General features: G+C 45.8%; 2 protein-coding genes across 8 annotated transcripts in view; one reads left to right on the top strand and one right to left on the bottom strand.

Moving 5' to 3' along the window:
• Positions 1-47: 47 nt before the first annotated feature.
• On the top strand, positions 48-24,645 carry KDM8 (lysine demethylase 8). 5 transcript variants are annotated; one of them, XM_038419995.2, is made up of 8 exons: positions 61-436; positions 1,488-2,095; positions 3,618-3,784; positions 5,564-5,696; positions 7,298-7,339; positions 18,516-18,665; positions 20,701-20,793; positions 20,887-24,645. In XM_038419995.2, the coding sequence occupies exons 2-8, from the start codon at positions 1,559-1,561 to the stop codon at positions 21,049-21,051; spliced, it is 1,287 nt and encodes a 428-aa protein (XP_038275923.1). In that variant the 5' UTR covers positions 61-436; positions 1,488-1,558; the 3' UTR covers positions 21,052-24,645. The 5 variants fall into 5 exon arrangements, with proteins under 5 accessions (XP_043349646.1, XP_038275926.1, XP_043349645.1 ...); XM_038419996.2 differs by having other exon boundaries at positions 61-456; XM_043493711.1 differs by lacking the exon at positions 18,516-18,665 and having other exon boundaries at positions 48-456; positions 20,887-22,475.
• Positions 22,962-24,684, bottom strand: part of NSMCE1 (NSE1 homolog, SMC5-SMC6 complex component) — a 38,445-nt gene continuing 36,722 nt past the window's right edge. For all 3 annotated transcript variants that reach the window (XM_043493713.1, XM_038420000.2, XM_043493714.1), the window contains 2 exons: positions 23,724-23,844; positions 22,962-23,250 (listed from right to left, as the gene is read on the bottom strand). In XM_043493713.1, coding sequence (XP_043349648.1) covers positions 23,165-23,250; positions 23,724-23,844 — 207 coding nt within the window. In that variant the 3' untranslated portion in view covers positions 22,962-23,164. The remainder of the gene's footprint in view (positions 23,251-23,723; positions 23,845-24,684) is intronic.

Genomic DNA, 24,684 nt, shown 5'->3' with positions numbered 1-24,684 from the left:
CCCGCGCGCCGCGCTCACTGGGCGGCGCCGCCGCCGGCCTCACGAGCCCCCGCAGGGAGCGGGCCGCGCGCCGCGCGCAGGCAGGGCCAGGGCGGGCTCACACCCACCGGCGTGCGCCAGGGGCGGGGACCTGCCGGGCTTGGTCCGACACGGGCCCTGATCGCCTGCCTGGCCCCAAGCCCCGACGCGGGCCCCGAGGCCGCGCACGGCGGGAGGCGAGCGGGCCGGCCGCGCTCTGCGCTCCCCACGGGCCGCGGCTGCTCTGGCCAGGCCCCGCCCTGTTAGCGCCGGCGCGCGCCCCGAGCGGGAGGACAGCGGGAGGCGGAGCCACGGCCAGGCCGCGCTCTCAGTCCGGGTGGGGCGGGGCTGCGCAGGCCCAGTAGATGCGGAACTCGGAGCACCGGCCGGCGCGAGGGGCGCTGGCTGCAGGGCTACGGTAGGCGGCGCTGCTGAGAGGTGCGGGGCGGTTCCCGCCCTCCCGGGCTGCGCGGGGGAGGGGCGCTCTAGGGGCGAGGGGGTGACGCTCTTGGAGGGGTGCGTGAGGCGAGGAGGGGCGATCTTGGGGCGAGGGGTGCATGGGACTCTCTCAAAGGGAGAGGTGCATAGGGGATGGGTGCTCTAGGGGTGAGGGGGTGCATGAGGGAGGAGAGCTCTAGGGGTGGGGGGTGGCGCTCTTAGAGGGAGGGGTGCATGGGGCGAGGGGGGTGCTCTTGGGGTGAAGGGGGCATGGGGGAGGGCACTCTAGGGGCAAGGCGGTGACACTTAGAGGGAGGGGTGCATGGGGCAAAGGGGGGTGCTCTTGGGGGGAGGGAGGGGTGCATGGGGTGAGCAGGGGTGCTCTTGGGGAGAGGAGGTGACACTCTTGGAGGGGTGCCCTTGAGGGGAGGTCGTGCATGGGGGAGGGGTGCTCTAGAGGTGAGGGAGTGGCACTCTTAGAGGGAGGGGTGCATGGGGCAAAGAGGGGTGCTCTTGGGGGGAGGGAGGGGTGCATGGGGTGAGCAGGGGTGCTCTTGGGGGGAGGGAGGGGTGCATGGGGTGAGCAGGGGTGCTCTTGGGGAGAGGAGGTGACACTCTTGGAGGGGTGCCCTTGAGGGGAGGTCGTGCATGGGGGAGGGGTGCTCTAGAGGTGAGGGAGTGGCACTCTTAGAGGGAGGGGTGCATGGGGCAAAGAGGGGTGCTCTTGGGGGGAGGGAGGGGTGCATGGGGTGAGCAGGGGTGCTCTTGGGGGGAGGGAGGGGTGCATGGGGTGAGCAGGGGTGCTCTTGGGGAGAGGAGGTGACACTCTTGGAGGGGTGCCCTTGAGGGGAGGTCGTGCATGGGGGAGGGGTGCTCTAGAGGTGAGGGAGTGGCACTCTTAGAGGGAGGGGTGCTCTTAGGGGGAGAGGGTGCACGGGGGGAGGTGCTCTCAGTGTGGCACTGTGACTGCCTGGCTTCCACATTGGGCCCCTTTGGCTCTGCTCACAAGTAACATTTGTGTTTGCTTACAGGAGCTGGCGGGCAAGAGAACCAGCCCTTAACCTAGCTGTCCAGCAGCAGTAGTCAGCCCCTAGGGGGCCTCATGTCCCGACCCAGCTCTCCTGAGGGCCGAGCCACAAGCTCCAGCCCCGCCGCAGATCAGGTCTCAGCAGGGAATGCCCTGTGGGCAGACATCAGGGCATTGCTGCCCAACACTAAGAAAGACCTGAAATTGGACTTCAGCGAGAAAGTGGAGGAAAGTGTCATCTCACTGCTCCAGCAAGCTGGAGACCTCCTCTATGGAGCTGGAAGCCTCTGCTCTGGAGGCACAAGGGAAACCTGCTTACAAGTCAGTGAAATAATAATAGATTACTCTTGGGAAAAGCTTAATATTGGGACTTGGAGAGATGTGGACAAGGACTGGCGACGAGTCTATTCTTATGGCTGCCTTTTCAAAGTGCTGTGTATGTGCAGTGAGCAAGGCACCATAGCAGATACAATTCGGGTCTGTGACATGGGACTGCTGATGGGAGCATCCATATTGGATAATATCCTGGTTAGGATAATTAATGTCCTTCAGAAGCATCTAACGTATGGGAAACGGTCTGCTGAAGAAGACACAAAGGAGTCACATAGAAAGGTAGCAGTTCTCAATGTTCTTGTCCACCACTGTATTACATACAGAGAGAATGGGAACTGTTATTCCAGCAAATAACTAGATCCCAAAATCCAGGCTGGGTCAAGAAGCCACTGATCTTGGGGAGTAAATCATGTAACTGGGCCTCTCTCGTTCTTGGGTAAAAGCAGAGATCTCAGGCAATACAAATGAGATGAGCTTTACAGAGGCAGAAGATGATGCTTTTATGCAATCATTCCTCTTTTTTTGTTTTTGTTTGTTTACATGGAACTTTTCATCCTGTTTTCTCAGTTTATTTGCAGATCTAAAGGTATTCTGTCCCATTTTTTATCTACTTCTTGCTTATATCATCCTCTGGTTTCCCAATTAATGGGAGGCCTCTATCACACTTTTGTGGTACTTTCCATTCAAGGATCAGTCAAAAGATCTTACAAACATGAATGAATTGATCCTTGCAGGCCCTATAAATGAGAATCATCACCATTCTATGCCTTAGGTTTTCTATCTGTAAAATGGATATGTGATGTGCCAGAGGTCACGCAGTGAGTCAGTGGTAAGACAGGAAAAAGTGTCTCTAGGTTCCCCATCCTGGGATTCACAAAATCACTCTTTCTGAATACACAGAACTACTTTGATACACTGTAAGAGCTGCCACTTGCAGCAGCTCTCAGTGCAGCTTGGAGAATTTCCTGTTCATTTTACTTTTTTTTTTAATTTGGTGACCTGCTGAAATCTCTCTTCCTTTTCTGCTTTTGTTCCTATTCCATATCCTGCTGCTGAGAAAAGAACTGATGATTCCAGCCTCCATAAGTCAGTCCACCGCTACTAATTGTGAGATTTTTGTGAGACGCTGTAGGCTGTTGCATTGACATGCAACACAAGAGGCAGGGCAGGCAACACAAAGGAGAGGTCAGCTTCCCCCCACACTCACCAGTATGCCTGAGGGAAGCTGTAAATCTGGCTTCTCCATCCATATGCGCTTAGGACATAAGAGCAGTTTTACTTTAGAGTCCTGGGCATTTGGGGAAGTCTTTGCAGGTTGGAGGAGTGCTGAGGATTTTATCCACGTTCTGCTTAAGAACATAAGAACAGCCATACTGGGTCAGAGCAAAGGTCCATCTAACCCAGTATCCTGCCTTCCAATAGTGGCCAATGCCAGGTGCCCCAGAGGGAAAAAACAGACAGGTAATCATTAAGTGATCCATCCCCTGTCCCCTAGCTTCTGGCAAACAGGTTAGAGACGCATCCTTGCCCATCCTGGCTAATAGCCATTGATGGACCTATCCTCCATGAATTTATCTAGTTCTTTTTTGAATCCTGTTGTAGTCTTGGCCTTCACAACATCCTCTGGCAAGAAGTTCCACAGGTTGATGGTCGCTTTTCCCTGTTTATGTTACACCCTCAGTTCAAGTGATTTCAGCATCTCCTTTGCTGGGAGAGAGTAACACTGTTTTTTAACATACATGTTTTCTGATGTAATAAAGAGCAGGTTACTTTGTTGTGCTAAAAAATCCCTGTGTTTCAGAAAATCCGGAATGACCACACTACCGTTCCATCAATAAAATCAGAAGAAGTTATTCCACGGCTTCACTGCCCTTCTCTAGAGCATTTCAGAGAAAATTATATGATTCCACAAAAGCCTGTTATCCTGGAGGGTATTGTTGACCACTGGCCATGTATGAAGAAATGGAGGTGAGGACAAGAGCTTAAAAACAGCTTCATCTTTTGCCCTGATGAAGCAAGCGTGTTTTCTGCACCAGTTAACTAAGTCCAGAACAATGTATGCCTCTGTAAGGTATGAAATGCCATCTCCAGTGATTCCTGCTAGGAGCATCATCTTGCTGCATAATTTGCTCTACTTCTGAAATATTTTTCATTGCTAATAGTACTTGGGTGTAACAGATCCAGTTCAGAAACTTGCATCCTAATAGATTTGCCTTGCTAATAATGATAGAATAATAGAAATCAGATGTTGGAAGAGAGCTGGTTTGTCATCCATGCCATCTTTTCAGAAGCCAATGCAGGGAACCTCTCTTTGATGCATTTTCTAGTGCTGTACATCGGAGATGGGGATATATTGCCAAAGATTCTCGTGGTTATTTATTTGAATTTGCCTCAGCCACGTCTCTTCTTTCTGCAAGCATTCACACAATCAAGATTTACTGAGAAATATTTGATGAAAGTGAATTTCAAAGTTGTATGTCCAAGAATTATTGGAAATGAAATTTTTCATTTACAAGCACAAACATTAACACTGGAAGTGCTTGCAGGCTCAGCCTAACGATATCATGTGACTTACCTTAACATTGACTTACCTTAAGCAATGCACCTAAAATTTCAATATTGTGTAGTGAATATTTGTAGCCAAAAGCACATGATTGATCTATAGAGTAAAATAAATTTACAAAAAACTCTCAAATGAATTTGAGAAAACCCTCACCTGCTTGCTGATATTCCACAAGCACAAATAGAAGCTACGTTCATTGAATAAATTTTGGTTCATTATTCACTCAGTACTTTTATAATCCCTTTTTCTCTTCTCAAAGATGTTTTCAAATAGGAAATAGGGGTTTTTTAACTGAAGAAAAATGGTGGTATTAAGATGCATACAAACCTCACTGCTCATTCCTTTTCTGCCTGCATCCTTGGTCTCTCTGGTTGGCTGGCTTTTGAGAGCAGAGGCTTTCTCTGCATATTAGTCTTGTAAATCGCCTACCAGACTTCAGGTGCTGTGTAAATGGAAAATAATTAATAATAATATTCCAAGCAATGCAGCTTCCACCTCTCCTCTTAGGGATACTCTTTCTGGCAAATGGCATGTAAACAACACTTCCTGAGACACCCATCAGGCACGAGCAGCGCATCTAATAGGCTGGGGATGGCTGTGCCCCCCACAAACAGCCCCGCATGGCCCCCGTCCACACTTATCCCCGAAGCCCCCTCCCACTTGCCCTTTCCCCCCTTGGCCCCAGCCCAGGAAGGCTAATCCTTGTCAGTGCTGCTGGGGCCACCCAGCACTGGGGGCAGGGGGGCTGGAGGCACTGGGGTGCCCACTCTGTGGTTGGGACTGGGGGGGCCACGTGCCGCCCACCCTGCACTCGGTGGGGCTGCCCGCCTTCCCTGCAGTTGGGGGGACTGTGCGCTGCCTGCCCGCCCTGCACTCGGGGCAGGCGGGGGTCACATGCTGCCCACCTGGTGCTTGGGGTGGAGGGGCTCTGGTTGGGGAAGGCGACTGGGGCCGCAGGGGAGGGGGGGCTGCCCTTGCTATCAGGTAAATTCTCCACTGGAGTGCTCAGGATGTTTCCATAATCATCTTAGGGCAAAGGACAAAGGCAGCTGCTCTGTGACACTAATGTTCTTTGTTCACAAAACGCTCTCAGAAAATGGATTTCCCATCTGACATCCAAACCAGGAAAAATAATGAAAACGTTGGAGCAAAGATTGAAAATAATGGAATCTGCTTTCTTCCAGTCTGGATTATCTCCGCCAAATTGCCGGCTTCCGCACAGTCCCTGTAGAAGTGGGTTCCCGGTATACGGATGAGGAATGGTCTCAGAAGCTCATGATTGTCAATGACTTCATTGATCAGTATATTGTGAACAAGGTCTGTTACTTTCACACTGTTTTATCTCCAGACAAAGTCTGGTATTGGACTGGGGAATTCTGTCCTAGACGCACTTGGCAAAGAATATTAGAACAGAGAGCTGCTTGCAGAATACCTTACACCAGAGGTCCCAAACTGTGCAGCACGCCCCCTGGGGGGCATGGAGGGACGTTTGGGGGCCCAGGATAGCCCCCATGTGGGGGGCGGGAGCGCCACCCAGCTGCTGGCCACAACTGCCGGCCCCAACTGCCAGCCCCATGCCTGTCTGAGGCCTCGCCCCTGTTCCCAGCTGTGGCTCCAGCCTCAGCCTTCCTACCTCTGTCCGTTACAGGGGGAAGAAGGGGGGTGGACAGGGGTAAGGATGGGCGCAAGGTAAAAAATTTGGGGACAGCTGCCTTATGCGAGTCATGGTGCCTGAAATACTTTCAGGAATTGGAAGCGCCCCAGTTTGCACCAGTGATTCGCTTTCTCCTTATCTAAATGTTAATGTGCAGCAACTGGAATTTTAGGAGCTTTTCTAGGCATTGAGCAGGTGACTTAAGATCACCCCTCTTCTGGGAAGCCCCATGTTATATATATATTGATCTGTGTGTGATTATCAATGAGTCTATCAATAAACAATCTAAAACTTTGCCTGTTTAAAGGGTGAATCCCTGGCCATAGGGGAGATTTTAGAGGCCTGCTGGTTTTGATCGTTGCCATCAGGAGACTCATCCCATGACTGTTCTTCGTGCTCTTTGCAGCATATTTGCTCCTCCACTTTCCCATGAGTCTTGTATGCGACTCATTTAAACTGTGGGGATGTTAGTGTGACTCGAAAACAAACTCGCCCCTTGGTTATATTCACTGATATTACAGATAACACGGGTGTGGAGCTGTAGAGGCCTCATCCTGCTATTGCACAGATCCCCGCTCTGAAGCTTCTGTTACAGGTGGAACAAAGACTCTAGAAAATCTCTCACCATTTCTTCCCCTTTTTTGCCCTCCATCTCTGGAGTAGTCATTCTGTCCCAGATGGTGACTATATCCCCCTGGCCTGACCTGGTCTAGTGAAGGCCAGGAGCCTCAGACCAAGCCCCATAGTCACCAGTACTGTTCCTCTAATTGATTCTGGTGCTTTGTGAGATCTCATAAGATCCAATTTCACTGCAACCTGTAACAAGGGATGTGAAGAAATGGGACATCAGGTTAGATACTAAACATCACTGCACTGTGGCACAAGCCTCAGGATCAGAAGTCTCTGAGCTGGCAGGACCATATGGCATCATATCTCCAGCAAAAGGAGCGTTTACAGCTAAAATAAAAAGAAAAGGAGTACCGGTGGCACCTTAGAGACTAACAAATTTATTAGAGCATGAGCTTTCGTGAGCTACAGCTCACTTCATCGGATGCATTTCCGGTACTCCTTTTCTTTTTGCGAATACAGACTAACACGGCTGCTACTCTGATACAGCTAAAATAGTCAGTTATTATTCAGTTGACTCGAGCATTTTGGAATAAATTATGCCAGTAATTGACTTTATTTATAAGTAACTTCCATAAATGTGAAGCCAGACCCTATAAATCATTATTCATTCTCTTTCTCTCTCCTGTAATTCCAGAATAGCATTGGATACCTTGCCCAGCATCAGCTTTTTGATCAGGTAAATCTAAAAATGAATATTTTTTTCAGCTTGCTGTAGAGACAAGGCAATATATTTTACTGGGTCAACTTCTGTTGGTGTTTAGTCTACACTAAAAGCACTACATCAGCACAACTACACCGCTGTAGCATGTCTGGTGACGATGCTTGCCAACGGGAGAGACCTCTCCTGTCAGCATAATAAATCCACCTCCATAAGAGGCAATAGCTGTCCTGCCGACATAGCGCTGTCCACACTGGCACTTAGGTCGGTGTAACTTATGTCGCTCAGGGGGGTGGCTTATTCACACCCCAACACCGGCTCCACCCCTTCTTCCCGCAGCCAGAGCTCCAAGACCCACTACCCCACCCACCTCATCCAGAGGAACCCCAGGCTGACCAAAGCCCTTAGGCCTCCCCACGCCTGCCTGGAGGAGTCCCAGGCCAGCTGCAGCCGCGATGCACCTCCCCAAGCCGCCTGGGGAAAAGTGTCTCTCTGTTCCAGAAGAAGCTTTTGATACACCCCATGCAGGTTCAGGGGTAGCTGAGCAGGCGGTATGTGCTATTCAGCTTTCTGGGTTCATCAGTAAACTCCCTGGACTCCATACTGCCTGCTCAGCTGCCCCTGAACCTGCATGGGGCATAATCAATCAAAAACTTCTCCCCAAAACCCTGCAACCAGAGGTCTGGTGGCCGCAGCAGCGCCATGGAAGGCAGAGACTCCCCTGGCCTATTATACCTGCTGCCCATGCCCCTGAGTTATATGTTATACTGAAGTAAATGGTATTGTAGACCTGGCCTTAGAGAGAGACACTTTCGAGCCACAGAGACGTCTTTTTCAGGTCTGGCAAAGGCACTCCCAGCGTCAGAGCAAAATGCAAGGTGGGACAGACTGTTTAGCATAAGTAGCTAGCACATGCTATAAGGCAGTGGTTCTCAACCAGGGGTCTGGGCCCCACTGGTTTCAGGGGGTCTGCCAAGCCGAGCCAGCATTACACTTGCTGGGGACCCAGGGCAGAAAGCCAAAGCCCCACCATCTGGGGTTGAAGCTGAAGCCTGAGCAACTTAGCTTCACAAGGCCCCTGTAGCGTGGGACCCCAGGCAGATGCCCTGCTTGCTATCCCCTAACAAGAAAAGGAGTACCGGTGGCACCTTAGAGACTAACAAATTTATTAGAGCATAAGCTTTCGTGAGCTACAGCTCACTTCATCGGATGCATTTGGTGGAAAAAACAGAGTAGAGATTTATATACACACACACAGAGAACATGAAACAATGGGTTTATCATACACACTGTAAGGAGAGTGATCACTTAAGATAAGCCATCACCAGCAGCAGGGGGTGGAAAGGAGGAAAACCTTTCCTGGTGACAAGCAAGGTAGGCTAATTCCAGCAGTTAACAAGAATATCAGAGGAACAGTGGGGGGTGGGGTGGGGGGGAGAAATACCATGGGGAAATAGTTTTACTTTGTGTAATGACTCATCCATTCCCAGTCTCTATTCAAGCCTAAGTTAATTGTATCCAGTTTGCAAATTAATTCCAATTCAGCAGTCTCTCGTTGGAGTCTGTTTTTGAAGCTTTTTTTGTTGAAGTATAGCCACTCTTAGGTCTGTGATCGAGTGGCCAGAGAGATTGAAGTGTTCTCCAACTGGTTTTTGAATGTTATAATTCTTGACGTCTGATTTGTGTCCATTCATTCTTTTACGTAGAGACTGTCCAGTTTGGCCAATGTACATGGCAGAGGGGCATTGCTGGCACATGATGGCATATATCACATTGGTAGATGCGCAGGTGAACGAGCCTCTGATAGTGTGGCTGATGGGATTAGGCCCTATGATGGTATCCCCTGAATAGATATGTGGACAGAGTTGGCAACGGGCTTTGTTGCAAGGATAGGTTCCTGGGTTAGTGGTTCTGTTGTGTGGTGTGTGGTTGCTGGTGAGTATTTGCTTCAGATTGGGGGGCTGTCTGTAAGCAAGGACTGGTCTGTCTCCCAAGATCTGTGAGAGTGATGGCTCGTCCTTCAGGATAGGTTGTAGATCCTTGATGATGCGTTGGAGAGGTTTTAGTTGGGGGCTGAAGGTGATGGCTAGTGGCGTTCTGTTACTTTCTTTGTTGGGCCTGTCCTGTAGTAGGTGACTTCTGGGTACTCTTCTGGCTCTGTCAATCTGTTTCTTCACTTCAGCAGGTGGGTATTGTAGGTGTAAGAATGCATGATAGAGATCTTGTAGGTGTTTGTCTCCTTCTGACGGGTTGGAGCAAATGCGGTTATATCGTAGAGCTTGGCTGTAGACAATGGATCGAGTGGTATGATCTGGATGAAAGCTAGAGGCATGTAGGTAGGAATAGTGGTCAGTAGGTTTCCGATATAGGGTGGTGTTTATGTGACCATCGTTTATTAGCACCGTAGTGTCCAGGAAGTGGACGACCCATCAATCTCTCTGGTCACTCGATTACAGACCTAAGAGTGGCTATCCTTCAACAAAAAAGCTTCAAAAACAGACTCCAATGAGAGACTGCTGAATTGGAATTAATTTGCAAACTGGATACAATTAATTTAGGCTTGAATAGAGACTGGGAATGGATGAGTCATTACACAAAGTAAAACTTTCCCCATGTTATTTCTCCCCCCTCCCCACCCCTCACTGTTCCTCAACTGTTCTTATTAACTGCTGGAATTAGCCTACCTTGCTTGTCTCCATGAAAGGTTTTCCTCCTTTCCCCCCCCTGCTGCTGGTGATGGCTCATCTTAAGTGATCACTCTCCTTACAGTGACAGGTTTCAGAGTAGCAGCCGTGTTAGTCTGTATTCGCAAAAAGAAAAGGAGTACTTGTGGCATGAAGTGAGCTGTAGCTCACGAAAGCTTATGCTCTGATAAATTTGTTAGTCTCTAAGGTGCCACAAGTACTCCTTTTCTTTTTGTGAAAAGTGTTCACCCCCAGGCGATAGGGTGGTTTTGTCTTTTATCATTTTCCTGTGAGTTCAGTCGAGAGTGCAGTGATTGTTTGATTTATTGTTTTGGGGGCATTTAGTGCTCTGGAGCGTGTGGGGGCATGTGTCAGATCCATGGATCTTGAATGATGTGTTGGGAGGGGTCTTGATCATTGTAGCAATTGAGATATGTCTGCAGGTTTTGCATCTGTTGTTCTGGCAGGGTCTGGTGCTGCTTTGATTTGGTGTGTCCTGGTCTGTGGGGAGCTTGCATCTGATGATGAACTTGGAGAGGTTGGGGAGTGCAAGGCCAGAAGGGAGGGTCCAGGAAAGATTTCTTTGAGGATGGGGTCCTCATCGAGTATGGGTTGTCATTGTTTGATGATATCCAGAATGGGTTCCAGTATGGGGTGGTAGGTGACAAATAGGGGTGTGTGTTCAGAAGGGTTTTTATTTCTGTACTGAAGCAGGTTCTCTCAGGGAATTTGGGTGGCCCATTCCATGATCCGATCTACTTCTCTGGTTGAGTGTCCTTGTTTGGTGAAGGTGGTTTTGAGTGTGTTAAGGTGTGAATCCCAGACATTCTCCTCAGAGCATGTTCCATGGTATCTGAGTGTCTGGCTGTAGATAACAGATTTCTTGGTGTGTTTGGAGTGATTACTGGATCTATTTCAGACTAGCAGCCATGGTAGTCTGTATCCATAATAAGAAAAGGAGTACTTGTGGCACCTTAGAGACTAACAAATTTATTAGAGCATCAGCTTTCGTGAGCTACAGTTCCGATGCATCCGATGAAGTGAGCTGTAGCTCACGAAAGCTTATGCTCAAATAAATTTGTTAGTCTCTAAGGTGCCACAAGTACTCCTTTTCATTTTACTGGATCTTTGAAGGTATGTGGGGTGATCCAGTGGTTTCTTGCTTTATCTCTAGGTCCATCAATGGCTATTAGCCAGGATGGGCAGGAATGGTGTCCCTAGCCTCTGTTTGCCAGAAGCTGGGGATGAGCGACAGGGGATGGATCACTTGATGATTCCCTGTTCTGTTCACTCCCTCTGGGACACCTGGCATCAGTCACTGTCGGAAGACAGGATACTGGGCTAGATGGACCTTTGGTCTGACCCAGTAGAGCCATCCTTATGTTCGTGTATATGGTTATCTATAGATTCCATTATTAAAGCTAATCATAGTGTCCAGGAAGTTGAAAGTGTGGAAGTGTTCCAGAAAGAGTCTGATGGATGGGTGGTGGTTGTTGAAGTTGTGGTGGAAATCTATGAGGGAGTTTAAGTCATGTGTCCAGAGGATGAAAATATCATGGGTGTATCTCAGGTATATCATTGGTTTCGTGGCGCATTTGTCCAGAAATTCTTCTTCAAGGTGGCCCATGAAGAGGTTGGCATATTGGGGAGCCATCGTAGTAGCCATGGCTGTTCCAACGGTATGGACAAAGTGTTTGTTGTTGAATGTAAAATGGTTCTGGGTGAGGCTGAAATGGATGTGTTTGGGGTGGATCTCTGAGTGTTGTCCATTGTCTTGTAAATGTTTGAGGCAGGCAGCAATGCTGTCATTGTGAGGGATGTTGGCGTATAAGGAAATGACCTCCATGATGACAGCCATCCAACACAAAAACAAAAAGTGGAACAGGCCATACAAATACTCTGAGAGAACCTGCTTCGATACAGAAATAAAACCCCCTCGGACTGAACACCCCTAGTTGTTCCCTACCACCCCACACTGGAAACCATGTGGGGTATCATCAAACAGCTACAACCCACACTCAATAGGGATCTCATCCTTGCAGTGAATACTGTTGCAAAGAATTCATTTTACTTCTCCGCAAGGGCCTTATCTTCCTGGAGTACTCCTTAAGCACCTTGATCGTCCAGTGGCTCCATTGATTGTTTGGCAGGCTTCCTGCTTCTCATGAATTTACAAAAAATGTTTGCTGTTGGTTCTTGCATTTTTTGCTAGTTGCTCTTCAAATTCTTTTTTGGCATGCCTGATTATACTTCTACACTTGATTTGCCAGAGTTTATACTCCTTTCTATTTTCCTCAGTAGGATTTGACTTACAATTTTTAAAGAACCCCTTTTTGTCTCTAACCGCCTCTATTACTCTGCTGTGTAGCCAGGGTGGCATTTTTTGGGTTGTCTTTATGGTGGGGGGCTTTTGGGAGGGGCACGGTTATATATTTAGTTTGAGCCTCTATTATGGTGTTTGTAAATAGGTTCTGTGTAGTTGGCAGGCATTTCAGCCTTGTGACTGTTCCTTTTAATTTCCATTTAACTAGCGTCTTCATTTTTGTGTAAATCCCCTTTTTGAAGTTAGTATGTTTCTTTGGTATATCCTCCCTGCAAGGATATTACATTTGATTACATTATGGTCACTGTTACCAAGCAGTTCAAGTATATTCAGCTTTTGGACCAGACCCTGTGTTCCACTTAAAGCTAAATCAAGGATTGCCTCTCCCCTTCTGAGTTATAGGACTGGCTGGTCCAAGAAGTAGTCATTAATGACATCTAAAAAGTTTATCTCTGCATCCCTTCCTGAGGTGACAATATAGGAATAGTTGAAATTCCCCATTATTATTGGGGTTTCTGTTTTTATAGTCTCTCTAATCGCCCTGGTGATTTCACAATCACCATCCTGGTCAGGTGGTCAGTAGTATATTCCTACTGCTATACTCTTACTATTCAAGCTTGCAAAAAGAAAAGGAGTACTTGTGGCACCTTAGAGACTAACAAATTTATTAGAGCATAAGCTTTCGTGAGCTACAGCTCACTTCATCGGATGCATTTGGTGGAAAAAACAGAGGAGAGATTTATATACACACACACAGAGAACATGAAACAATGGGTTTATCATACACACTGTAAGGAGAGTGATCACTTAAGATAAGCCAACACCAACAGCAGGGGGGGGAAGGAGGAAAACCTTCCATGGTGACAAGCAGGTAGGCTAATTCCAGCAGTTAACAAGAATATCAGAGGAACAGTGGGGGGTGGGGTGGGAGGGAGAAATACCATGGGGAAATAGTTTTACTTTGTGTAATGACTCATCCATTCCCAGTCTCTATTCAAGCCTAAATTAATTGTATCCAGTTTGCAAATTAATTCCAATTCAGCAGTCTCTCGTTGGAGTCTGTTTTTGAAGCTTTTTTGTTGAAGTATAGCCACTCTTAGGTCTGTGATCGAGTGACCAGAGAGATTGAAGTGTTCTCCAACTGGTTTTTGAATGTTATAATTCTTGACGTCTGATTTGTGTCCATTCATTCTTTTACGTAGAGACTGTCCAGTTTGGCCAATGTACATGGCAGAGGGGCATTGCTGGCACATGATGGCATATATCACATTGGTAGATGCGCAGGTGAACGAGCCTCTGATAGTGTGGCTGATGTGATTAGGCCCTATGATGGTATCCCCTGAATAGATATGTGGACAGAGTTGGCAACGGGCTTTGTTGCAAGGATAGGTTCCTGGGTTAGTGGTTCTGTTGCGTGGTGTGTGGTTGCTGGTGAGTATTTGCTTCAGATTGGGGGGCTGTCTGTAAGCAAGGACTGGTCTGTCTCCCAAGATCTGAGAGAGCGATGGCTCATCCTTCAGGATAGGTTGTAGATCCTTGATGATGCGTTGGAGGGGTTTTAGTTGGGGGCTGAAGGTGATGGCTAGTGGCGTTCTGTTGTTTTCTTTGTTGGGCCTGTCCTGTAGTAGGTGACTTCTGGGTACTCTTCTGGCTCTGTCAATCTGTTTCTTCACTTCAGCAGGTGGGTACTGTAGTTGTAGGAATGCATGATAGAGATCTTGTAGGTGTTTGTCTCTGTCTGAGGGGTTGGAGCAAATGCGGTTATATCGTAGCGCTTGGCTGTAGACAATGGATCGAGTGGTATGATCTGGATGAAAGCTAGAGGCATGTAGGTAGGAATAGCGGTCAGTAGGTTTCCGATATAGGGTGGTGTTTATGTGACCATCGCTTATTAGCACCGTAGTGTCCAGGAAGTGGATCTCTTGTGTGGACTGGTCCAGGCTGAGGTTGATGGTGGGATGGAAATTGTTGAAATCATGGTGGAATTCCTCAAGAGCTTCTTTTCCATGGGTCCAGATGATGAAGATGTCATCAATGTAGCGCAAGTAGAGTAGGGGCATTAGGGAACGAGAGCTGAGGAAGCGTTGTTCTAAGTCAGCCATAAAAATGTTGGCATACTGTGGGGCCATGCGGGTACCCATCGCAGTGCCGCTGATTTGAAGGTATACATTGTCACCAAATGTGAAATAGTTATGGGTCAGGACAAAGTCACAAAGTTCTGCCACCAGGTTAGCCGTGACAGTATCGGGGATACTGTTCCTGACGGCTTGTAGTCCATCTTTGTGTGGAATGTTGGTGTAGAGGGCTTCTACATCCATAGTGGCTAGGATGGTGTTTTTAGGAAGATCACCAATGGACTGTAGTTTCCTCAGGAAATCGGTGGTGTCTCGAAGATAGCTGGGAGTGCTGGTAACGAAGGGCCTGAGGAGGGAGTCTACATAGCCAGACAATCCTGCTGTCAGGGTGCCAATGCCTGAGATGATGGGGCGTCCAGGATTTCCAGGTTTATGGATCTTGGGTAGCAGATAGAATACCCCAGGTCCTGGCTCCAGGGGTGTGTCTGTGCGGATTTGTTCTTGTGCTTTTTCAGGGAGTTTCTTGAGCAAATGCTGTAGTTTATTTTGGTAACTCTCAGTGGGATCAGAGGGTAATGGCTTGTAGAAAGTGGTGTTGGAGAGCTGCCTAGTAGCCTCTTGTTCATACTCTGACCTATTCATGATGACGACAGCACCTCCTTTGTCAGCCTTTTTGATTATGATGTCAGAGTTGTTTCTGAGGCTGTGGATGGCACTGTGTTCTGCATGGCTGAGGTTATGGGGTAAGCGATGCTGCTTTTCCACAATTTCAGCTCGTGCACGTCGGCGGAAGCAGTCTATGTAGAAATCCAGGCTGCTGTTTCGACCTTCAGGAGGAGTCCACCCAGAATCCTTCTTTTTGTAGTGTTGGCAGGAAGGTCTCTGTGGGTTAATATGTTGGTCAGAGGTGTGTTGGAAATATTCCTTGAGTCTGAGACGTCGAAAATAGGATTCTAGGTCACCACAGAACTGTATCATGTTCGTGGGGGTGGAGGGGCAAAAGGAGAGGCCCCGAGATAGGACAGATTCTTCCGCTGGGTTAAGAGTATAGTTGGATAGATTAACAATATTGCTGGGTGGGTTACGGGAACAATTGTTGTGGCCCCTTGTGGCATATAGTAGTTTAGATAGCTTAGTGTCCTTTTTCTTTTGTAGAGAATCAAAGTGTGTTTTGTAAATGGCTTGTCTAGTTTTTGTAAAGTCCAGCCACGAGGAAGTTTGTGTGGAAGGTTGGTTCTTTATGAGAGTATCCAGTTTTGAGAGCTCATTCTTAATCTTTCCCTGTTTGCTGTAGAGGATGTTGATCAGGTGGTTCCGCAGTTTCCTTGAGAGTGTGTGGCACAAGCTGTCAGCATAGTCTGTGTGGTTGGCTTATCTTAAGTGATCACTCTCCTTACAGTGTGTATGATAAACCCATTGTTTCATGTTCTCTGTGTGTGTGTATATAAATCTCTCCTCTGTTTTTTCCACCAAATGCATCCGATGAAGTGAGCTGTAGCTCACGAAAGCTTATGCTCTAATAAATTTGTTAGTCTCTAAGGTGCCACAAGTACTCCTTTTCTTTTTGCGAATACAGACTAACACGGCTGCTACTCTGAAACCTGTGATTATTCAAGCTTGGAATTTCTACCCCTAGAGATTATGTGGAACAGTTTGATTCATTTAAGATTTTTTAGTATATTTGACTCTACTTTCTTTCACATATAGTGCCACCCCCCACACCAGTGCAACCTATTCTGTCATTTCTGTATATTGTGTCCCAGTGATTATCATCGTTGCACCAAGTTTCTTTGATGCCTGTTACATCAATATCCTCATTTAAACCAGGCACTCAAGTTCACACGTCTTAATACTTAGACTTGTAGCATTTATTTACAAGTATTTATAAAACGTTTTGATATTTAGTTGTTTGCCTTCATGTAATGTAATTGAATGGAACTCTTTGTCCTTTGACTGGTTTTCTTAAGATCTTGCTGTACTTTTTATCAGCTTCTATCCTATCCTCTTTATTAAGATATAGAGTATCCCCTTTAATAAATCCTTCACTAAGGAAGGTCTCTGTCCAAACCATGTGGTCCTCTGCACCTGTCAGCTTTCTGCCAGCACATGGGTCATACTGAGAATCTCAGTTGCAGCCTGGACACTATTAGTTGGAAGGAGACTCTGTGTTCTCCATAATGTTTTAGGATTTTCCACCTGCACCGTAACTTGAAGGGATAGGGAGGGTCTGTGACTCTACCCTGGATCCATCCTGTTTAGTGCGCTGGTACCTTTTCAGGGTGAGAAAATCCAGTCTTTGTAATGCTTTGTGACCATGTCATGCGCCTGCGTGTGTGGATATAGCAGGAGCAGCAGTTCTGCATCCAGGAAATCCGTCGGCAGTTTGGGCAGGGGACAGTCTGCAAGCAATCGGTTCAGCTGCAGCACAGTAGGTAACAGGCTTCATTTCATCATCTGCTCCCTGTGTGTTCAGATAAACAGAGCAGGCTAGTAGCAGTCTGACCTAGTGACCCCCTGTGCTACAGTCTCATTCACAATGATCTTTCTCTGCCCTTGGCAAGACTAGACGAGAGGGTTGGAACGACTCTAGATTGTGTATTGATTTAAAGTAAGCCAGGGATCCCTTTCTGTTGTTGATCACATGTCCCTGACCATTGTCACCACTGCGGGACAGATGAATCCGCTTCTGAAACTCCAGTGACTGTGGCCCCACTTCTATGGGCTCCTGGCCCTACTCTCTACCCATCTTCAGAAAGTAAACTCTTCTTCTCTCCACTTGTGCAGTTACTTCTGAACCTTCCTTCCAGTTAGAAGGGAGATTTGTCTGGTGAGGGGAGTATGCTGGGGTGACGTAAGGGTCAGACTGAACGATGGGGTGGAGGGATTAATTTCATAGGTCAAGAGCAATCTGCTCCTCTGCCAAGACGCATGCATTACCACCATTCTGACTCATTCTTGTAATTCTCATTCCCCCATTTCCTCTACCTCCTCTCTGTTTTGGCTTCCTTCATCTTGTCATGTCTCCACTTACATTGTAAGCTCTCTGGCCAGGGACACTGTCTGTGTCTGTACAGTAAGTGCAGCCTTTGCATGCTATCACTATACAAATAACTAGTGAGCAGGTCTCAGCCCATGAGTAAAGACACTTCTAACAATTATGCAAGAGGGAGGAGGTGGGAACAGGGGAAGAAGGAAAAGGGATTTTTTTTATTGTTGCTATTTAATTATAACTGAAAAGAGTAGATTAAATATCTGAATTTTATTTGAGTTCTATTAAGATGCAAAAGATTTTAATAAATAACTTGATCAGCATGCTAGTAACATAGTCAATTCACAAATAAAACAATATTTTCATTAGTGTTTCTTACTGTGTTTTGAGTTTAACTGCTAAAGAAGAAAATTTCTCTGCAGAATTAAAAAAATTCCCATAGATTTTAGCTTTACAGTACAGTAGTTTGGGGACATTTCCTACAGATCCTCGTGGCCCTATTCTTCTACTGACTGTTGAACCATCCAACCTTTGTGGTTTATTTAACCAGCTGGTTTATAATTTTGGAAATATGATTTACATGGGCTGTCTCACTTGTCTCCATTGTATTGATCTGAGTGCCATTGTCCGCACCTTGAGATAGGGCCTGGTCTTCTATTCTGGACATGCCATCCATATTTACACTGCTCTGCGCATCAGCACATGTACGCTCTCATTGTGTACTTTTACATAAGAATCTAAGAAGGACCACCTTGGGTCAGACCTAAGGTCCATCTAGCCAGTATCCTGTCTTCCGACAGTCGCCAATGCCAGGTGCCCCAGAGGGAATTAATAGAATTGGCAATCATCAAGTGATCCATCAACCGACATCCAGTACCAGCTCCTGGCAAACAGAGGCTAGGGACCTGCCCCATCTTGGCTAATAGCCGTTGATAGACTTAGTTCTTTTTTGAACCCTGTTATAGTCTTGGCCTTCACAACATCCTCTGGCAAGGAGTTCCATGAGTTGGCTGTGCATTGTGTGAAGAAATACTTCCTTTTGTTTGTTTTAAACCTGCTGCCTATTAATTTCATTTGGTGAAATTAATTTAATTTCTGCGTTGTTGTTGGTTACTGGGAGTAGATCCCAGAACTGAAGCAGGATATTTGCATCCCTGATTACTGCAGCCTGGGGGAAGGGGAAGAAGATGACATCACCATTAATGCTTGGTTTGGCCCAGAGGGAACCATCTCACCTCTTCATCAAGATCCACAGCAAAATTTATTTGTCCAGGTCTGTACTCTGTTTTTTTTTTAATGACTGTATAACCCAAGTGTAACTTTAACAATACAACTAGAACATACATAAGTACTAGAGGTGAGGGTAGCTGAAGGCTCGATTGATAAGAATGGCATGTGTGAATAGTTTATTATGTCTCTGATGTGCTCATCACCTTAGTAGTTTATGTCACCTGATGAGCACATCTCAGCATCTGACAGATGTTAACAGATTTATGCTGTCAATGCCCAGAGAGGTAGGGAAGTATTATTTAGCTCCATTTTACAGGTGAGGAACCCAAGCACAGAAAGGAGATGTGAGTTTCTCATGGTCACACCTGCAGTCCATGGCAGAGTTGGGAAGAACCTATTTCTCCAGATTCCCTGCATGGGGCATTATCCATAAAACCTTCCTTCTCCTCTCTAGGGTGCAGCAGAGTTTTGGGTGAATATATAGCACAAGGGCAAAACAACACCATCAGCCCTGATTATCTTATGAAATAGCTCTTTGTACTTCCATGAAAATTCGGAGTTTAAACTGTGTTCTCACCCTAGCCAAATTAGTGCTTTTCTCAGATAAATGAAAGATTATTGCTGGTAGGTTGATTAACGTTTACACTACAGAAGCACCCAGAGGCTCCGATCAGGATTGAGGCTACTTTGTACTAGCATGGCACAAACAAATGAAGATTGCCTACCTAGAGTTTACAATTTAAGATGTCCAACTGTGAGTTTGTTTATAGGCTGGAGACCTCAGCTGCTCTTTTCTCTCCTTCAGATTCTTAGCAGACACCTCAGTCAATGCACTAAGACAAATACAGCTATTCCATTCTTTCACATTGCCTCCAGCTGAGCCATATAACTGAGGCCCTGGCTATTTGTGCTTGTTAATAAGAAGGGGTGTTAGCCCTACTTACCTAAGTAGGCTACATTTCAATTAGAGATTATATTCTTTATCGCTTACTTTTCTAAAAATGGCTGTTTAGAATTGCCACGCAGTTAAACAGCTGCCATGTTCCACCCAGAGATGACTGTGACTGCATTTTGCTAGGAAGAATTCCCTAATGTATACAGTTTCTAAAGCATACTGGTCCTGATTTTGCTCCTGAGACTTTTCCTGGATTTGGCAGGCAACAAAGAGAGAAGGAATGAAAAAGAAAGAACCTTTTTCCCAGCAGGCAGCTGATCCACCAGAAAATATCTGTACGTACTGCAGGCGGATCTGTGGTACCCGAATCAGACTCCTGCGTGATCTCAGGACCCATATGTAAATCTGTGGTTGAATTCATCCTTAAATTGAGGGATCGCCAGTGATGGAGGCATTATTCTATTGCTAACAGAGAGCACAAGTGCCTGTGAAGTTTCATAGCCTAGCAACTTTAATTAGTCTGCCAATTAATGTTTAGCATCACCTGCCTGCAACTCAGAGAAGTGCAGGTCAATCAGTCCAGCTACTTTCATAATTCTACTCTCCCAGTTACACATCACCATGTAGAGAACAAATTTAATGGTGATGGAAAAATTAGACCTGGTAGAGTATGAGCAAGCTCAGCATCAGTTGGCTGCTACCTGGAAATATCACCTTTACCCTCTTGCATGTAGCACGGCTCAGCTCAGCAGACACAGCTAACTCGATACCTTTTTTTATTCACCATCCTTTCAACATTGTTTCCTTCTAGATATGTTTAGCCCCAACAGCACTTTAGAGACTGGGTGCCATATAATTAAAAATGAATTTCAAGAGGAAGAGCTGCCTTCCCTTCCTTAAAAGCATTTTACCTGTTCTATGAAGCCAGGTACATAGGTTACAACCCGATCTGACCTGATTTCATTCTTCATTATAGAGTACCTGTTCCTCCGTAGCAAAAATCATGACTTTACCTGTTTTGCCCAGGATCTGGCAATCTGCTGTAGTCTACTGTTTAATGCTCTATCCCTCTGTATCATGATAAGCACTTGACTGATAACTAATTAACTGAAGTCAAACCCTATTTCAGCAGGTAACGTGCAGATTAATGACAGATGGAAAATTTATATCCTTCCACCTGCAGGTAATTGGAAGAAAATACATCCGTCTGTACTCTCCCCAGGAATCAGAAAATCTATATCCACATGAAACCCAAATTCTTCACACCACCAGCCAGGTAAATAACTGCTTAAAATCTAAAAATTGATAATTTAATTTTAATTAACCAACCCATCTTCGGATCTGAAAACAAATTGTGTTTGATTTATAGGTGGATGTGGAGGATCCCGATTTAGTTAAGTTCCCCAAGTTTGAACGGGCTGCATTTCAAGCTTGTATTCTGACACCAGGACAGGTTCTGTTTATTCCAGTTAAATACTGGCATTATGTACGATCTCTCGATGTCAGCTTCTCTGTCAGTTTCTGGTGGTCATAAACCATTATCTGTTGTGGATAAATCTCTGTTGTGCAATTTAAGGTAATATAAAAAATGCAGCATGCTGTACTCTTGATTAGGGAAAGAATTTTCAGATCTTCAACAGAGGAAAGTTTTCTTAACATGAGAATGTTCATTTTCTTTTGCTTAAAGGGCAGAGTTGGGTTAAGAAATTCAGTTCTTTCTGCTTCCTGACATAGCGAGAAATCTAAACAAAAAAATCAGAAATGAGGTAGTGCAGCAGCATTCACTGTTTTGTTAATGTTTCCAATAAATTCCTAATAAAGAACATCTGTCAAATTATCAGCTCAAGTATACATACCCAAAACAAGACTATATATGGGCATCATCAAGAAACTGGGCCCCAAATGGTGTGATTGTCAAAGTAGAGCTGAAGGGAGTATGTGACCCATTGTAAGTTTACCATCCATCTGAATTTAATAATAGTTGCATAGCCATGACTTCCATTATGGTGGATAACATTTATACAAAATCTCAGATAATAAAAAGAGCCAAGCCAGCAGTCAAGTCTATTGCTAATGAGGGGTGGAAGTGTAATACACTGGATTATTATATAATTCAGTTATAGAGCTCAGCTGTAGTACTTGTGTTGTGCCCTTTGGGGGGAGATGGACTGTATTCCTTTCATTCTCACCAGCAATTAATTCTTTACCATCCTTGCTGTTGCAGCTGGCAGGGTCTGGTACTTCTCTCCCTTCCAAGCCATTGTAAGGAAACAGACTATTCTAAAATGATTTTTAAAAATAGCTGCTGGAGAAGTACATTAATATACAAAACATGGACACTGCAGTGACTTCTCATCCGCTGATTTAACAAAAAGCCCATTTGCTCACAGGGGAAATATTAAATGAAGATTTCATTTTCTTGATTAAAGCTCTGATATTACTAATCATTGCAAATGCAGAGTTCTCTCACTGTTAGGCAAATCCCAAGTGTGTGTTTGCTTAGAATGAAGCTTCAACATGAGCTCTTGTGTAGCGAGCCAGTGAAGGAATGGGCATGTGGTGTTTGGAGACTGTTCCTTCATCTGGTGCTCATTCCCATTAGGCTCCCCTCTCCCACCCTAAACCATTTTCTGGGGTATTATGTAAAAAACAATTATAACAGAAGGAACTGTGAAAGAGATGCTTAACTTCTACTGTCTGGCATTCTGGGCTGAAAAGATTACCCACCTGCTTTTGTGCTTGCACAGCTGTGAGACTGCAGGGATTTTGAGATCTAAGAAATGAAGGTGCAGCAGAAGTGCTAACTTAGCATTATTTATTCTAACCAACAATTACTATGAAATCATGGTATTAAAGGGAGGCTTAATAGATGCTCTTAAAGCTTGGGAAACCCTGAGATGTGCTTCTGGTGCCACCTCTGTCAGATTTGGAGCAATAAAGAATGAATGTGTATGTGAATACTCAGACTATGTTTAAAAACATCCTTTCAGAGAAGGGCTGGAACTAGGTGGAGATGGTGTTAATACTGAGCCCTGTTAGTGGCACCTTCACTGAATTCAATGAGGATGACAGAATGGTTGACAAACCTCATTGATTTTACAGATTTTATAACAGTTTTAAAATGGAAGTCTAAATAGGTCCTGTGTCTTTTAAAAAGTTCTATTTTTGGAGGATTTGCACAAACTCCCCTGCACTGAGCTTTCCTGTCCCAGTTACACATTCAGACCTGTGCAGATGGACCCCTGCACCCCATTTAATTTAACGGTGTAAAGATCTATGTGGATCAGCTTACACAACTGAGGCAGCAGCAGTCAAATCTCCCATTCCTACACAGGCATAATACCCCACCCCCCTTTGGCTATGATGATAGCTATGTACACATACTATGACAGCCTCCACTACAGCTATGCTGACCTTAACAGTGCAGGAACTGAGCAGGGAGGCCAAGGTCAGAACAGTTTTATTTTCAAACTTCTAGCAAGGTTTTAGCAGAGTATAAACAAACCATAAAAAGAAAGTTGACTTTGTTCCCTAGGCATTCCTACTTTCAAAATGATACATTTTACACCAACGCTGAAGTAAACTGCAATTGGGCTCATCTGTAAAACAGTGAAAGAAAATGGCCGCTCTAACTGAAGCTGGTCTTTCTAACGCTGCCTTGTTCCTGAGGATGAGGTTCCTCTCCTTTCCCTCGGGGCACTTGAAGGCAACTGGGAATCTGGCTGATTTACCTCTGTGTTAAGAAAAAATGCAATGTTAGTGAACAAAATACTGGTTTGTGTTGTTACCCTGACAATACACTTTCATGAACTCCGAATTCTCACTAAATGGCTAAAAATGTGTAAACTCTTATTTGCTTGTGACTTCTGTTAGAAATGTTCCATTTCATTAGTTAAATTAAGGTATTCCAAGAAGCTTCTGCTTCAACAAACTGAGTATTTCCAGATTTTTTTTTCACTCAACGTACTGCTGGTAGTAGAGAGGGTCTAGAACTCCAGGAGTAAAGGCACAACCTTGACAGTTATAGGTGCACAAAATTACCAAAGCAAGATCCACCAGCTGAAATACTTGAAGGTTCCAGTAAGTAAGAAAGTTCAATCCACTGTCATTACATCATGACTACAGTAACTTAAGTATCACCATTAAATATCTCAGTCCATGCCCAGGTATTATTAGACGAGAGTTGTAAAATGGGTTGCTTACTACCTGGAATCTCATGCGGCCAAAACTCATTACAGTGGGGACAGTGTGGTTCCATCTGAGCTTTGAAATATTTTCCAGCACAAGGCAAGTGCATTCCAATTCCACAGGTTTCACATACTTGACTCTGAAATGAGAAATGTTACTGTTAATAGAAAGCATTTCTGGTCTCCCTCTCAGTGCTACAAAGCATGTCATCTTTGGAAAGAGCCATAGTCTGCCTTACTCACCCAAAGTAAGAGCATTAACTGCAGAGAATTTTACTTCATTTCCAGCTGGAGGATCCTTGTAAACAGAGGGTGGTATGGGTTACAGGGAAATACTACTTGGGAGCTGGGAAACAGGCATTTGTTGGGGTCATGGAAAGACTCATAGCAAGAAGGCTTGGGAGCCAAAGGGTGTTGGGACAGGTGGGTGGGAAAAGGGGTGTCAGAACAGCATGCCTGTTGGGGAAGACTTGGAGAGGAGAAGTAGCTGCAGGAGGCAGGGAATGAATAACGGGGGATTGGCAGCTGAGAAGAGGAGCTCAAGTCCCAGCCACTTATCAGGGGGACAAGATTGGGTGCTTGTGGGGGTGCCACTGCCCAGCTCCTCAGTGCAGTCTGTGGGCTTATTCTAGAGCTCTTGATGCAAGCAGTTCCAGAGCATCCACCAGCAAGAGTGAAGATGCATGCACGTGCCAGACAGGGAAATCATCATGTGTTGAGCCCAGTGGCTTAGAATAGCTAACAACCGTCATGCACATGTAAAAATGGGAAAGATTCACTCCCAGTTCAGCTGACTGGGACAGGAGCCAACATGATGGATGCAGGTTTCTCACTGGCTAAGTTCACATCGTGGTTTTCCAGTGGCAGCAACAGAATAGGCAGTGTACTGGGGACTCCACTGCCAGATGACAACAGCAGTTTGAACATAGAACAAATGCTCAGAAAGAAAAATATCACATGCTTTAGCTACCATCATGCAG

The sequence above is a fragment of the Dermochelys coriacea genome, chromosome 10 (assembly GCF_009764565.3).
Source record: "Dermochelys coriacea isolate rDerCor1 chromosome 10, rDerCor1.pri.v4, whole genome shotgun sequence".
In the NCBI taxonomy this organism is placed as follows: Eukaryota; Metazoa; Chordata; order Testudines; family Dermochelyidae; genus Dermochelys; species Dermochelys coriacea.
Note: the sequence above shows the minus strand (reverse complement) of the source record. Positions and strands in the feature narration are given on the sequence as shown.